The sequence below is a fragment of the Bufo gargarizans genome, chromosome 2, assembly GCF_014858855.1.
Source record: "Bufo gargarizans isolate SCDJY-AF-19 chromosome 2, ASM1485885v1, whole genome shotgun sequence".
NCBI lineage: Eukaryota > Metazoa > Chordata > Amphibia > Anura > Bufonidae > Bufo > Bufo gargarizans.
The window spans coordinates 4,545,592-4,562,695 of NC_058081.1; the positions used below are offsets into that span (position 1 = coordinate 4,545,592).

The following is a 17,104-nucleotide window of genomic DNA, read 5'->3' on the forward strand; positions in this document are numbered from 1 at the left end:
GATTTTGCCCAGGCCCCCATTTTGTCTAAAACCGGCCCTGGGTAATGGCCAAACATTTGTAGATAATGATGTAGCTGATCGCATATGGGAGCCCGGTGAATACGGTGCATCATCATTAGACGCAAGAGAGGAAGGGTGGCAGCGTGCCCATGAGACCACAGGGTGGCAACATGCCCATGAGCCAGCTGGATGGAAGCGTGCCTATGAGACAGAAGGGTGGAAGCAGTGGGTGATCTGGAACCAAATGCGGGAGGGGTACACCTTCTGCTACTTGGAAGACTATCTGTTAGGAACGCACTAGCACTGCACAATTTCATAAAAGTAGCGGCAGTCAGGCATCACACAGTGGTCACTGGGGGATGTTAGCATGGCAGTATGCAGGATGTGTGGGCAGATGGTGAGGCACAGCCAGGATGCTAATGTTGGCACAACAATCCTGCATTAACAAATGGATCATCAACATAAAGTGGCATGGGAACACAGTGCCACTCATTTAGTCTCAAAGCCTTATGCAGCGATCGCTGCATATCCACCGGCCCTCACCCCCTGTCAAGCAGTCAGGGTGTGAAATGGGGACACAGCTCTCATTGTGTGAACACTGTGATTGTGTAAATTAGGTTAAATGATCTAGACTGAAATTCTGCTGTTTGGCCACAAGATGCCGCTGAAACAAATTATTAAAAACATGTTTGTGAACACAGAAATAAAGGGAAACCGATTGAAGCCTAAATTCATTATCACTCCCAGATACTTTTGTGTGCTGGCCTGTGTATTGGTGTTGATCACCTATATACTGATTTAAAAAAATTGAACAAGTCCCAAACATTTTTTTAATTCCAACCACGTGGAAACTGAAAATACATAAATAGACGACTGAGGCTTTCTCCTTAATTTACAGGTAGATTGCTGCTTTACCTTGTGTCTTGTAGTAATAATATATATATATATATATATATATACAGGGTATACTGGTTTAATAGCAGCACATTTAACAATGCCCCCAAAAAATAAATTGTGACCGCGTGGAAACTGAAAATACATAAATTGACGATTGTGGCGTGACACTCAATTTCAACCTAACACACACAGGTAGACTGCTGCCACACCATGGGTATTGCTGCAGTAATCACATATGTATATTACTTAATTAAATTGAAAGCACCCCCAATTTTATTTATTTTGTATTGTGACCATGTGGAAACTGAAAATATGTACTGTAGTAGCCGGCTTCTCTGCTTCTCTTTATTTTACACAACACACTCAATTCTTCTTTGGAATCCTAGACTTTCCCTTCACTCTCCCTGTCAATAAACTTGATTGATTTCTGCCTGATTGATTTTTCACTTTCCCTGACTAACTAAGATGTTTTTTCTGGCAGACACTGTAAGACCCAACCACCCTCTTTCACCGCCCAGCACAGAATGACATTCTGCTTCTTCTGCTAGCAGCACAGCATTCTCCATAGCTGCTAGTTATTTATTTTTGCACAGCAGACACCCAGATATAATGTCTGCAATTGGCGATCACAGACATTTAGCCCCTGATATGCCCAGGTCAGTTGTTGCCAAGGCGTCTGAGGTGACTTTCCCCCCCGAACACTGTGCCTGAACAGCTTCCCCAAGTGGAGATTAGGACTTTTGTGGCAATGCTGATATATTTGCAGATTTTATCACAAGACATTTTTCAAGAAAATCTGTAAATTTTCCCTTCTTACATTTAGAAAAGTGGATGTAGTGCGGCTCAGGAAGAGGATAGGGTGGCAAGCCTGTCTTATTGATCATTTTCTACACCAGTTTTTGGCGATGCTGGTGTAGATTTATAATTGTCGGATGTTCTGCTGGAGGAAGCACCAAAGTTATGTAGAGGCCCGCACCTCCACATAACGTTGGCACTTCCTTCAGCAGCAATGGAACAACTAAAACTGGGTTTTAAACCAAGGCTTTTAAAGCTGCACTTCCAAGGAGACCTGCAGGTGACAGAGCTCCATATATTGCAGTGGCTATTCATTGCAATGTACTGGACAAGAAATCTAATAAATGCTTGTCATTGCCCCTAGGGGTGACAAAAAAAAAAAAAAAGTCAACAATTTTTTTTTTCAGGTTCGGTGTTCGGCACTTTCTTGGCGCTTTTTGAAGGGCTGCAGAGCTGCCAATAAACAAGCGCTTAACTGTCTGACCTTAGAAGCCTACTAATGGCATGGCTGTGATTGTGCAGAGAAAGAGAGAGTTTGAGGGTTACAGGGATCCAATGGAGTGGGTGTCCAGGGGACCCGAGGTAACTGGAGGCGCCAGGGGATGGAGGGGAGGATGAGGATGCAGGGGAGGGGGGAAAGGCTGCTGTAGAGGGTCGGCCCTGCAAAAGAGTCTGCAGGTAATTGTAGATAAAATAGGGGGGGGGGGAGTAGGGTGTGAGGACACTCCCAATCTCCCTCCAAAAAGCACCAATCCAAACAAGGGGCGGTGAGAAAGGTGGGGGGATTGGGCTTGGTAACAGATGATAGCAGAAATATTGTGGAAAATGAACGGCAATAAAAAAGAATAAAAAACAATGGTGTGGATTAAAATCAATGGGTAAAGAACAGGATGGAAGGAAAGGAAATAAAAAGCATTGAAAATAAAATTATAAGGATATATATATATATATATATATACAATACAGACCAAAAGTTTGGACACACCTTCTCATTCAAAGAGTTTTCTTTATTTTCATGACTATGAAAATTGTAGATTCACACTGAAGGCATCAAAACTATGAATTAACACATGTGGAATTATATACATAACAAAAAAGTGTGAAACAACTGAAAATATGTCATATTCTAGGTTCTTCAAAGTAGCCACCTTTTGCTTTGATTACTGCTTTGCACACTCTTGGCATTCTCTTGATGAGCTTCAAGAGGTAGTCACCTGAAATGGTCTTCCAACAGTCTTGAAGGAGTTCCCAGAGATGCTTAGCACTTGTTGGCCCTTTTGCCTTCACTCTGCGGTCCAGCTCACCCTAAACCATCTCGATTGGGTTCAGGTCCGGTGACTGTGGAGGCCAGGTCATCTGGCGCAGCACCCCATCACTCTCCTTCATGGTCAAATAGCCCTTGCACAGCCTGGAGGTGTGTTTGGGGTCATTGTTCTGTTAAAAAATAAATGATGGTCTAACTAAACGCAAACCGGATGAAATAGCATGCCGCTGCAAGATGCTGTGGTAACCATGCTGGTTCAGTATGCCTTCAATTTTGAATAAATCCCCAACAGTGTCACCAGCAAAGCACCCCCACACCATCACACCTCCTCCATGCTTCACGGTGGGAATGTCACGACCATGTTTATGGCCGTGACTCCTTGGGAGCCGCATACAGTTGCCCGCGGTTTGTGTTGTAGTGTCAACCGCAGCTGGAGGCATATGTTGTTAGCCTCAGGTGCGGTTGCCGCGGACAACAGGTATGTGTGCGGTTCCCTTGGAGTTGTGTGCGTGTTTGTATGCACTTTCGTATGTCTATGTGCACTGTGTGTTATGTGTGGTGTGCACTTACATCTTCCCCTCACTGTGGTTGCCCGTGGCAACGTTTGGTTGTTGTGTGTACATGTGGTGGCAGTGTCCCGGCCTTCGGGCTGACTCCCTGGACATGAGTGCCACCCATGTCTTTGCCTGCGGCAACAGCCACAGTGTGTTTCGTGTTTTGGACACTTTCCCTTTTTATTTGTGTTTTCCCTTCTGTGGTTTTGGAAGGGTTAACTCCCTTTCTGTGTGTGTGAGTCACGGGGTGTGTCTGATTGTTGGGTGTGGCCTCTTGGCCCTATATAGCCTCAGTTGTAGGCAGTAGCCAGAGAGGGTGCTTCAGCCATGCTGGCTGGAGTCATCCTCCTGGTTACTTACCAACTGCCAGTGGGGGCCATCCTTCTGGTCATAGCAATTATAATGTCGTTTGGTGTTTGGAAGATGTGTGTCTCTTTATCCTTCTTTATTGCAGCTTATGGATCTGGGTTCCTGTGCAAGGATGTGTGGTTGCTGGGTTCATCTCAGGTTGTGTGGACATCAGCCTGCCAGCACAGGAATCCAGTCAGCAAGGCTGTGGCAGGTAGGTGGAACTAGTACTGTTCACCTGCCATATCCGTAAGTCTGTTAGTGTTCCCCTTTCCTTGCAGCTTGGCCAGTGAGACTCCTGTTCCTCCGTATCCAGAAGGAACAGGTTGTCTTACCCTGACTCCTAGTCCAGGGACCGGTCGGAGGGTGAGTTAGGGCTCCGAGGTTCCTGAGCATGGGTCCTCCTACCTTAAAGGTCGGCCCATGCAGCTAGGAGTTAGGGTCAGGTTAGGGACGCGATAGGAGGTGACCTGCTCCCTAATCCTGTTGTCCTGGTCAAGCAGCAACCATCTTCCATCACCGCACGGCTGAGGGTTTCCCCCATCCTCAGCTGTGACAAGGAACCAGGCATGTAGAGTCCATCCGTTCACCTTTTCTGCATCGCACAAAGACACGGTGGTTGGAACCAAAGATCTCAAATTTGGACTCATCAGACCAAAGCACATATTTCCACTGGTCTAATGTCCATTCCTTGTGTTCTTTAGCCCAAACAAGTCTCTTCTGCTTGTTGCCTGTCCTTAGCAGTGGTTTCCTAGCAGATATTCTACCATGAAGGCCTGATTCACACAGTCTCCTCTTAACAGTTGTGCTAGAGATGTGTCTGCTGCTAGAACTCTGTGTGGCATTGACCTGGTCTCTAATCTGAGCTGCTGTTAACCTGCGATTTCTGAGGCTGGTGACTCGGATGAACTTATCCTCCGCAGCAGAGGTGACTCTTGGTCTTCCTTTCCTGGGGCGGTCCGCATGTGAGCCAGTTTCTTTGTAGCGCTTGATGGTTTTTGTGACTGCACTTGGGGACACGTTCAAAGTTTTCCTAATTTTTTGGACTGACTGACCTTCATTTCTTAACCACTTCAACCCCGCTAGCTAAAACCCCCTTAATGCCCAGGCCACTTTTTACACTTTGGCACTACACTACTTTCACCGTTTATTGCTCGGTCATACAACTTACCACCCAAATGAATTTTACCTACTTTTCTTCTCACTAATAGAGCTTTAATTTGGTGGTATTTCATTGCTGCTGACATTTTAACTTTTTTTGTTATTAATCGAAATTTAACGATTTATTTGCAAAAAAATGACATTTTTCACTTTCAGCTGTAAAATTTTGCAAAAAAAACGACATCCATATATAAATTTTTCGCTAAATTTATTGTTCTACATGTCTTTGATAAAAAAAAAATGTTTGGGCAAAAAAAAAATGGTTTGGGTAAAAGTTATAGCGTTTACAAACTAAGGTACAAAAATGTGAATTTCCGCATTTTGAAGCAGCTCTGACTTTCTGAGCACCTGTCATGTTTCCTGAGGTTCTACAATGCCCAAACAGTAGAAAAACCCCACAAATGACCCCATTTCGGAAAGTAGACACCCTAAGGTATTCGCTGATGGGCATAGTGAGTTCATAGAACTTTTTATTTTTTGTCACAAGTTAGCGGAAAATGATGATTTTTTTTTATATATTTTTTTTCTTACAAAGTCTCATATTCCACTAACTTGCGACAAAAAATAAAAAATTCTAGGAACTCGCCGTGCCCCTCACGGAATACCTTGGGGTGTCTTCTTTCCAAAATGGGGTCACTTGTGGGGTAGTTATACTGCCCTGGCAATTTAGGGTCACACATCTGGTATCGCCGTACTCAGGAGAAGTTGGGGAATGTGTTTTGGGGTGCCATTTTACATATAACCATGCTGGGTGAGAGAAATATCTTGGCAAAAGACAACTTTTCCCATTTTGTTATACAAAGTTGGCATTTGACCAAGATATTTTTCTCACCCAGCATGGGTATATGTAAAATGACACCCCAAAACACATTCCCCAACTTCTCCTGAGTACGGCGATACCACATGTGTGACACTTTTTTGCAGCCTAGATGCGCAAAGGTGCCCAAATTCCTTTTAGGAGGGCATTTTTAGACATTTGGATCCCAGACTTCTTCTCACACTTTCGGGCCCCTAAAAAGCCAGGGCAGTATAAATACCCCACATGTGACCCCACTTTGGAAAGAAGACACCCCAAGGTATTCAATGAGGGGCCTGGCGAGTTCATAGAAATTTTTTTTTTTTTTGCATAAGTTAGCGGAAATTGATTTTTTTTTAGTTTTTTTCTCACAAAGTCTCACTTTCCGCTAACTTAGGACAAAAATTTCAATCTTTCATGGACTCAATATGCCCCTCACGGAATACCTTGGGGTGTCTTCTTTCCGAAATGGGGTCACATGTGGGGTATTTATACTGCCCTGGCTTTTTAGGGACCCTAAAGCGTGAGAAGAAGTCTGGAATATAAATGTCTAAAAATGTTACGCATTTGGATTCCGTGAGGGGTATGGTGAGTTCATGTAAGATTTTATTTTTTGACACAAGTTAGTGGAATATGAGACTTTGTAAGAAAAAACTAACAAAAAAATATATATATTTCCGCTAACTTGGGCCAAAAAAATGTCTGAATGGAGCCTTACAGGGGGGGGGTGATCAATGACAGGGGGGTGATCAATGACAGGGGGGTGATCACCCATATAGACTCCCTGATCACCCCCCTGTCATTGATCACCCCCCTGTCATTGATCACCCCCCTGTAAGGCTCCATTCAGACGTCCGTATGATTTTTACGGATCCATGGATACATGGATCGGATCCGCAAAAATCATTCGGACGTCTGAATGGAGCCTTACAGGGGGTGATCAATGACAGGGGGGTGATCACCCATATACACTCCCTGATCACCCCCTGTCATTGATCACCCCCCTGTAAGGCTCCATTCAGACGTCCGCATGTGTTTTGCGGATCCGATCCATGTATCCATGGATCCGATCCATGTATCCATGGATCCGTAAAAATCATACGGACGTCTGAATGGAGCCTTACCAGGGGGGTGATCAATGACAGGGGGGTGATCAGGGAGTCTATATGGGTGATCACCCGCCTGTCATTGATCACCCCCCTGTAAGGCTTCATTCAGACATCCGTATGTGTTTTGCGGATCCGATCCATGTATCCGTGGATCCGTAAAAATCATACGGACGTCTGAACGGAGCCTGACAGGGGGGTGATCAATGACAGGGGGGTGATCAATGACAGGGGGGTGATCAGGGAGTTTATATGGGGTGATCATGGGTGATCAGGGGTTCATAAGGGGTTAATAAGTGACGGGGGGGTGTAGTGTAGTGTGGTGTTTGGTGCGACTTTACTGAGCTGCCTGTGTCCTCTGGTGGTCAATCCTAACAAAAGGGACCACCAGAGGACCAGGTAGGAGGTATATTAGACGCTGTTATCAAAACAGCGTCTAATATACCTGTTAGGGGTTAAAAAAATCACATCTCCAGCCTGCCAGCGAGCGATCGCCGCTGGCAGGCTGGAGATCCACTCGCTTACCTTCTGTTCCTGTGAGCGCGCGCGCCTGTGTGCGCGCGTTCACAGGAAATCTCGGGTATTGCGGGAGGACGCGTATATGCGTCCACCCAGAAGAGCAGGGCCGCCGGCAGGACGCAATCCTGCGTACGGCGGTCCTGTAGCGGTTAAACCAGAGCAAATCAGCCATGAAGTGGAAGCCACATAAAGTTACAGAGAGGGGTTGCTGAGTGATAAGGAAAATAATGCATAAAAGTCACCAATGATTTGCTGACTCCATAACTGTCGAGTCCAAACTACATCTGCCAGTAACATCAGCACAAATGGAGCTTCCTGGCACTGGTTTCCAACATCACACGGTGTGGTGTGATGAACACTTCTCTATCTGGTGGTATAATGGAGTCTAGGTTTGGTTAATGCCAGTAGAACATTACCTGCCTGACTTCATTTGCCAGCTGTAAGGAGAATGGATAATGTTTTGGAATTGTTTATTAGGTCTTGGTTACCTTAGTTCCAGTGAAGAGAAATCTAAATGTTCCAGCAGCCAAGACATTTTGGACAATTGTATGATACAAAGTTTGCGGGAACAGTTTGGAGAAGACCCTTCAGTATTCTACCCTGACAGAGTTGGGAGGAGTCACAAATTCTCTTCTGGAAGATTGGGTAAAAATTCCCAGAGACACTCTCCAGCCTTCCCAGAAGAGTGGAATAATGTATGCCGTTTAAGTTGTCAATGGAGATGAGGGAGGGGTTTGCAGAAACACCATAATAATGCCTATGAATATCTGAAGACAATTTGGTCAAACACTTTGATTTTAATGCTGTCTCCATATAACATTCGGTACCAAACAAATCGTCAGATTCCTTATTTTAAATGTTTTTAAAGATGCAGAAATGAATACCGAATTAATTCACCAAGTTTCTTGCAACTACGGGTGAAACGAAGTTTGGCACCATGGAGCCAATACATTTAATGCTGTACGGAGACACCATTCAAATTGAAGTTTTTGACCGAATCGACTTTGGATTGATGATCTGAAGCTTGATTTGCTCAAGACTACCAATGGATTTAGAATGGGATAAAATCTCCTGTAGGTGCCTCAATACTTTTCTCCATGTAGTGTATGTCTAGTATATGTGCATATTACACCATCAGTTTGTGACCTACTTATTACATTGTTAGTGGTATTCAGCACACAAAAAGAAAGACAAATAAAAAAACTAATTTAAAGAGCAGAAGACATTTTACTCTTGAGCTTCTTGAAGGCCTGCTTAATATCTCTATTACTCAGACTGTAGATCATAGGATTGAGAAGCGGAGTCACTACAGTGTAGAACAGGGAGATGATTTTCTTTACATTTCCCTTATTTGGAAATAGATAGATAATGATAATTGATCCATAAAATATAGACACCACGGACAGGTGAGAGCTGCAGGTGGAGAAGGTCTTCTGCCTCCCGGTCACAGATGGGATCTTCAATATGGTGTAAATTATATAAACATAGGAAACTATAATGGCAATAAAGGGACAAAGTACACATGGTACGGCCAATATTATGTCCTCTATTTTCAGGAAAAAAGTGTCTGAGCAGGAAAGTTCAAGTAAGGGATCAAACTCACAGAAGAAATAGTCAATGACGTTTGGCCCACAGAACAACAAATAACTCATGGTTACTGCAATAGTCAACATAACAGCAAATATCATCCCCCAACACAAGAGAACAGCTTTTATACAAAATGTGAGGTGCATGACTAAGGTGTATTTTAGTGGGTTACAGATGGCCTGATACCGGTCATAGGACATCACTGTCAGGAGAAGACATTCCATTGATTCAGAGGCTGAAAAACAATAAAATTGTGTCAAACAGCCCTTAAAGGACACATAACTCCCTTCATACAACACGACCTGAAGCATGTTGGGTACAATGGTGGTGGAGAGGAGAATGTCTAAAGTAGAGAGCTGTGTGAGGAAGAAGTACATGGGAGAGTGGAGCAATCTGCTGGAGGACACCACCAGAATGATGAGAAGGTTTCCAAATACCGTCACACAGAAAATAATTAAAAGTAGGAGAAATAAATAAATCCTAAAACGTTGTAAATTCTGAAATCCCAAAAGCAAAATCTCAGTCACCGTGCTGGCATTGCTGAACTGCATATTCACCAAGATAAATTTCTTGGGAAAAATGATTCTCTATATAGATACCTTGAAATGAAAGAGCTGTGAGTTGGTCATACAGATGATTTATTCTTCCTGAATTAGTATTAAAAAAAATTCTAAATCATGACTTTAATAAGGAGATAAAAATGATAAAATATGTGCAGAACGTTTCATTGTTTTTTTTTAACGTTAGTTAGAACAAGTCAATAATTTGGGCAAAAATATTCTGCTTTCACAGTAGATAAAATAATGCAACATGACCTATGCTAGTGAAATATAACATAATAGAATTAAATCAAAAAATGAAATAAAAACATAAAATCTACAATACAAAACATTGCAGAATTACATAATTTCTTGCATAATAACAATCATTCTATATTAGAAAGAATAAAACAGTTTTTGAAGATCTTGATTCTTCTAAGTGTAACAGAGCAGATGTTTCTTCTTGTCTGAGATCCTGACAAGGCATAAGATTATTACTGGGTGCTCCTTTTATAGATAGAATATTACAAAAGCTTGGTGTAACAAAGCCAGGGAGGTTTCATTAATGGTCTCCGATGGGAACAGCCATTAGCCTTTATAGAACAAAGAATATGAAACTAAAAATAAGTTAAGGAAAAGTTATTCTTTTTATTTCATAACTTGCACAAGTACATTGACCCAAATTACTGAAAACTTCAAAAAAGTTGTCAAACCCATGCCCACAATTATTAAAGTCGTCAAAACAAGCATACTTTAATTTATGCGGATTGAACTCCTACTTTTTATCTAATTCCATTTTGCTAAAGGTTAATAAAAAGTAAAGCATCATACTTGAAGAAAGGAGAACAAATGTATCAACAAGGATAGCTGCTTATTTGTGTCTGTAGAAAGAATGCAGAGATACCTTGGCATTTATGTATAATGAGCATGTGTCAGGCCCTACCATGAGGGCAACCTGTAAGCAAGAAACCAGGAGATGGGCGCCGTTATCAAAGCATCTGTGATAAAAAAAGGTCTACCTTCTAGGTATGATTTTTTTAGGGGTTATTTCATTTGATTCTGTATACTTTGATGCCACCGTTCTATAATATTACCTGTACATCGCTGCTCAGTCTAAACTTGCATGTGGAATACACATTCCCCTTTGGAGAAAATTGAATTGGCACCTCACTGCTGAAAATTGATGAGAGTTTTACTGGATTCAACACTCAAACCCTATGGAAATGCTTAACACCTGATAAATGACGGCACCTCCCACAACAGGTGTCCAGGAGCTTTCTAGCTGGAATACCAGAGGAGGAATTAAAATATATCATAAACTGTAACTCATTCCTGGTACAACACACATTAATTACTGTAATAATTGCATACAGTACAATGTGGTCATCACAGGGATTTTAAGCACCCCACCTCTGACAGTCAGCATTCCCACATAATGGGACCATTACAGCGGTCATAATTGTTATTAAAACGATCGTCAGGATGATATTTTTAGAACACCTTGGACTCTGATATCCATTAGAGTGGATGGGAAGACATGTTTTATTGATATTTCACGTCTGCCAGCTGAGTGAGAGAGGTGGAGTATGAATGTGTAATGAATGCCTTCCCAGAAGACTGGGCCAAAAATGTGAGGGAAACACCTCTCATCTCCACCCTCTTCCAAATGTGGCTAAAAATGAGGGACTTTGAACATTTATTTGACACAATTTGGGGATCTGATTGACATTGGGTTGGGTTCAATGTTCTCTTATCCCCAGGACCAGAACAGATACTTATCAAGCCATTCATCAAGTATGAATAACCTTTGTGTTTTAATCCTTTTTTTTTTTTTTACTGCTTCTTTCTTAGAAGATGGCAACGACCATGTACTATTTGTGTACTATATGTGGCCTGGCTACTATAATGATGAATGGGAGGAAGACAACAGTCTGGGTCATATTGCTGGCTAGTTTGAGCGCTGTAGTTCCTACCTTTGTGCCTTAGCGATCATATTTTTCTCTGCCTGCAGAGCTTGCACACTGCAATGGGTTTGTTGGCTGGAAATGTTGTGAAAAATTCTCAAAAAGGAGATGCCTGCACAGAACCGCCACTACCTAATCTTGCATTAAATCCAGTAGCTTTTAATCCTACACCAACAACAGGAGCGACTTAACCTGCTCCAGAGCTGACCACAATAAAATCAGATTTGCCCCTGACCATTTTGGTGTATGTTGGCTTTGTTTTTTATAATTCTACGATGCTGGAAGACATAATATTGCACTGTGCAAGCTCTGCAAGTATAAAATAAGCCATTGGCAGCCAAATACAAACATCACCACGGCACCACAGCTCTATTAAAGCACATGAAGCAGCATGAGGAGACCACAGAGTGGCCCAATGACAGAGTGTGGAGGTGGTGGCAGCCTTAGGAGGAAGCCACAGAGTGGCACAATGACAGAGTGTGGAGGTGGCGGCAGCATCAGGATGCCACAGAGTGGCACAATGACAGAGTGTGGAGGTGGTGGCAGCTTCAGGAGGCCACAGAGCGGCACAATGACAGAGTGTGGAGTTGGTGGCAGCATCAGGAGGCCACAGAGTGGAGAGATGACATAGTGTGCAGGTGGCAGCAGCATAAGGAGAGCACACAGTAGAAAGGTGACTTAGTGTAGAGGTGGCAGCAGCATCAGGAGACCACAGAGTGGCACAATGACAGTGTGGAGGTGACAGCAGCAGCATCAGGAGGCCACAGAGTGGCACAATGACAGAGTGCGAGGTGGCAGCAGCAGCAGCGTCAGGAGGAGGACACAGAGTGGCACAATGACAGTGTGGAGGTGGTGGCAGCATCAGGAGACCACAGAGTGGCAAGTTGACATAATGTGTGTCACGGTGTGCTCTGTGCAGGGTTCCAGGAGGCGGGGACGGCCGGGGCGCGCCCACATCATCAACACGCCCGGCGTCACCCATTCCCTTGGTAACCACACTGGGGCTGAGTGCCAAGCTGATCTCTCGGCGCTCGGCTGTATTGGAACTCAGAAGTCATATGACACTGGCCACATAACATGACTCCACTAGGGCCATATTTAAACAGGTGATCTGCTGGCCACAGATTGCCTGTTTATGTTCTCACTCCTCACACTTTTAAAATGGATCCTAGCAAGGTGTTGGCAATTATGGATAAAGTAAGGCCATCAACCTTAAAGGCCTTACAACGTTTTTGGGGATTCGCTAATTATTACCGTAGATTTATAAATAATTTTTCGGTAATTGCCAGACCCTTGACCGACCTCACCAAAAAAGGGGGGGGGGGGTCTTGGATAACTGGTCTGTTGAAGCTACTGAAGCACTTGAAACTCTAAAAAAGGCCTTCAGTAGCGCTCCTGTTTTGATTCAGCTGCATCAAGAGAAACCTTTCATTGTGGAGGTGGATGCCTCTGAGGACGGAGTAGGGGCGGTCCTCTCACAAGGCCTCTCTAGTCTTACCAATTTAAGGCCTTGCGCCTTCTTTTCCAGAAATTATGATGTGGGGAATCGGGAATTGCTAGCCATTAAATGGACATTTGAGGAGTGGAGACATTTTCTTGAATGGGCTTAACATTGTGTCACTGTTGTCAGTGATCACAAAAATCTAATGATTCTTGAGTCTGCTAAGAAGTTGAATCCACGTTTTTTTTTTTACACGTTTTAATTTCTCCATCACTTTCAGGCCAGGAAGTAAGAACATTAGGGCAGATGTTTTATCTCGGAGTTTTTGTGCGTTTCAGCCTACGGACACACCACCTGAAACCATACTGCCAGCTAATATCTTTTTAGCAGCCTTATCCCAAGATCTTACGGCTCTTATTAAGGCTGATCAACATCTGGCCCTGGCACCCACACAAACAGATACTTTTTTTTGTCCCCAAATAATTCCGTCTCCGGCTGTTGGGTGATTGTCATGATTCTGTTTTTTGTGGACATCCTGGTATCAAGAGTACTAAAGCGCTAGTATCAAGGTCTTACTGGTGGCCCACCCTATTCAAGGATGTCAAATCCTATGTGTCGGCCTGTGAGGTTTGTGCCAAGTCTAAAACCCCTAGAACTCGCCCTGTTGGTGAGTTGCGACCCCTACCCATTCCCAGTAGACCCTGGTCTCATATTTCTATGGATTTCATCATGGACCTGCCACCTGCGGAGTGGAAAACTGTGGTTTGGGTAGTGGTCGATAGGTTCAGCAAGATGGTACATTTTATTCCTCTTTCTAAGCTTTCAAATGCTAAGACTCTGGCCTCTGTATTTGAAGAACAAATTGTACTGTCACGGCCATGGTCATGGTCGTGACTCCATAACCGCATGCTGTTGCCTTCAGTTTGTTTTTGGTTGTTCAACCACAGGTGAGGTCCGCTAGTGTGTTGCCTCACTTGTGGTTGCCGCGGGCAACAAATCGTTTGGTATTGTCGCAGTATAGCAGCCTGAGCTGGTGCTAGGCAGCTTGCTGCAATGTGCATGTGGTTGCACCTGGCAACCTCTCTGTTAGGTGTGTGTGTATATTATGCACTTTGTATGTCTGGTGTGCACTAGGTGTTATGTTAGGTGTGCACTGTGACACTTCCCTTCACTGTGGCTGCCCGTGGCAACGTTTGGTTTGGTGTACATGTGGTGGCAGTGTCTCGGCCTTCTGGCTGACTCCCAGGACATGGTTGCCACCCATGTCGTTGCCTGCGGTAACAGCTGCAGTGTGATGCTCATTTGGACACTTCCCCTTTAAGTGGTTTCACTCCCTGGTTAGTGTTGGAAAGGTTAATTCCCTCTCCTGTGTGTGTCTGTGTGGGTGTGGCCACTTTGGGCTATAAAGCCTCTTTGGAGATCTGAAGCTGAGGGGTTCTTCAGCCATGCTTTGCTGGAGACATACTCCTGGCAATTCCATCTGCCAGTGGGGGCCACCCTTGTGGTCATAAATTGTTATATATTGTTATACACGATGTTATGAGGATGTGTTTGTGTGTCATGTTTATTTATTTGCAGCATATGGTTTCCTGGCGTCCTGTGTGTGTGTGTGCTCTGTCTATTGTGTTGTTGTGGACAGCAGCACTTATACTTGGGTCCCAGGCTCTGTGTCTGTGGCAGGTAGGTGTTAGTACTAGTTGCACTTGCCTGCCATTGCCATATGACTGTTCCTGTTCCCCTTTCCTTATAGTTTGGCCATCTTTAGACTCCTATTTCTCCATGTCCAGGAGGAACAGGTAGTCTACCCAGCTCCTAGCTTAGGGACCTGCGGAGGGTTAGTAGGGACCCGAGGTTCCAGAGCATGAGTCCTCCTACCTTCAAGTTCGGCTCATGTCGCTAGTAGGGATGAGCGAAACAGAACTGTATAGTTCGGGTTCGAATCGAATTTTGGGGTGTCCGTGACACGGACCCGAACCCGGACATTTTCGTAAAAGTCCGGGTTCGGGTTCGGTGTTCGTCGCTTTCTTGGCGCTTTTTGAAAGGCTGCAAAGCAGCCAATCAACAAGAGTCATACTACTTGCCCCAAGAGGCCGTCACAGCCATGCCTACTATTGGCATGGCTGTGATTGGCCAGTGCAGCATGTGACCCAGCCTCTATTTAAGCTGGAGTCACGTAGTGCCGCACGTCACTCTGCTCTGATCAGTATAGGGAGAGGTTGCAGCTGCGACGTTAGGGCGAGATTAGAATTCATTCATTGATCGATCTGCAGCTGTGGATGATTGAACTGCTGCTATTCAATTGCTCACTGTTTTTAGGCTGCCCAGAGCGTTTTTCATTCACTTTTTTCTGAGGGGATCGGCGGCCATTTTGTGTCTTGTCGTGCGCCAGCACAAGCTGCCACCAAGTGCATTTAACCCTCAATAGTGTGGTTGTTTTTTGGCTATATCCTACATCAGGGTGAAGCTGTCATACCAAGTGCATTTAACCATCAATAGTGTGGTTATTTTTTGGCCATATACTACATCAGGGGCAAGCTGTCACCAAGTGCATTTAACCCTCAATAGTGTGGTTGTTTTTTGGCTATATCCTACATCAGGGTGAAGATGTCACACCAAGTGCATTTAACCATCAATAGTGTGGTTATTTTTTGGCCATATACTACATCAGGGGCAAGCTGTCACCAAGTGCATTTAACCCTCAATAGTGTGGTTGTTTTTTGGCTATATCCTACATCAGGGTCAAGCTGTCACACCAAGTGCATTTAACCATCAATAGTGTGGTTATTTTTTGGCCATATCCCAGTCTAATTCTGACTGTAAACGTATACCTGTCACCCAGCGCCTAAATAATAGGCCTCAAATTTATAGTCATCCAAATCTGTCGTTATTGCTGTAGCTGGTCAAGTTATTTAGTGTCCGTCAAAGCACAGTTTTTGTTCTGGGTTGAAATACAATTCCCAATTTTGCAATTTCCTTATTTAGTGGTTTCTGCTGTATCAGACCTACATTAAATCTATCCCTAAAAGGGTATATAAGATTCAAGGTGCACATAGGGTCATTCTCAATAACTTCACACACACGCTACTGTGCATATCCCAGTCTAATTCTGTCTGTAAACGTATACCTGTCACCCAGCGCCTAAATAATAGGCCTCAAATTTATAGTCAGCTAAATCTGTGGTTACTGCTGTGCCTGTATTAGTGTAATACGGTACCTAAATAGATAGCCAGATAGTGTTAGGTGTCTGTAAAAAAAGGCCTGAATTTGAATTCAATACATTGGGCAAAATAATATTTTTCTTATTGTGGTGAACGATAACAATGAGGAAAACATCAAGTAAAGGACGCGGACATGGTCGTGGTGTTGTTAGTGGACCCTCTGGTGCTGGGAGAGGACGTGGCCGTTCTTCCACAGCCACACGTCCTAGTGTACCAACTACCTCAGGTCCCAGTAGCCGCCATAATTTACAGCGATATTTGGTGGGGCCCAATGCCGTTCTAAGGATGGTAAGGCCTGAGCAGGTACAGGCATTAGTCAATTGGGTGGCCGACAGTGGATCCAGCACGTTCACATTATCTCCCACCCAGTCTTCTGCAGAAAGCGCACAGATGGTGCCTGAAAACCAAGCCAATCAGTCTGTCACATCACCCCCATGCATACCAGGGAAACTGTCTGAGCCTCAAGTTATGCAGCAGTCTCTTATGCTGTTTGAAGTCTCCGCTGGCAGGGTTTCCCAAGGGCATCCACCTAGCCCTTCCCCAGCGGTGGAAGACATAGAATGCACTGACGCGCAACCACTTATGTTTCCTGATGATGAGGACATGGGAATACCACCTCAGCATGTCTCTGATTATGACGAAACACAGGTGCCAACTGCTGCGTTTTTCTGCAGTGTGCAGACTGAACAGGAGGTCAGGGATCAAGACTGGGTGGAAGACGATGCAGTGGACGATGAGGTCCTAGACCCCACATGGAATGAAGGTCGTGCCACTGACTTTCACAGTTCGGAGGAAGAGGCAGTGGTGAGACCGAGCCAACAGCGTAGCAAAAGAGGGAGCAGTGGGCAAAAGCAGAACACCCGCCGCCAAGAGACTCCGCCTGCTACTGACCGCCGCCATCTGGGACCGAGCACC

The 17,104-nt window shown here is 44.3% G+C and overlaps 1 protein-coding gene across 1 annotated transcript; it reads right to left on the minus strand.

Moving 5' to 3' along the window:
- Positions 1–8,648: 8,648 nt before the first annotated feature.
- LOC122929201 (olfactory receptor 11L1-like) lies at positions 8,649–9,578 on the minus strand. Its single transcript, XM_044282707.1, has one exon. It carries the CDS (start codon positions 9,576–9,578, stop codon positions 8,649–8,651), a length of 930 nt encoding a protein of 309 aa, XP_044138642.1.
- Positions 9,579–17,104: the final 7,526 nt, after the last annotated feature.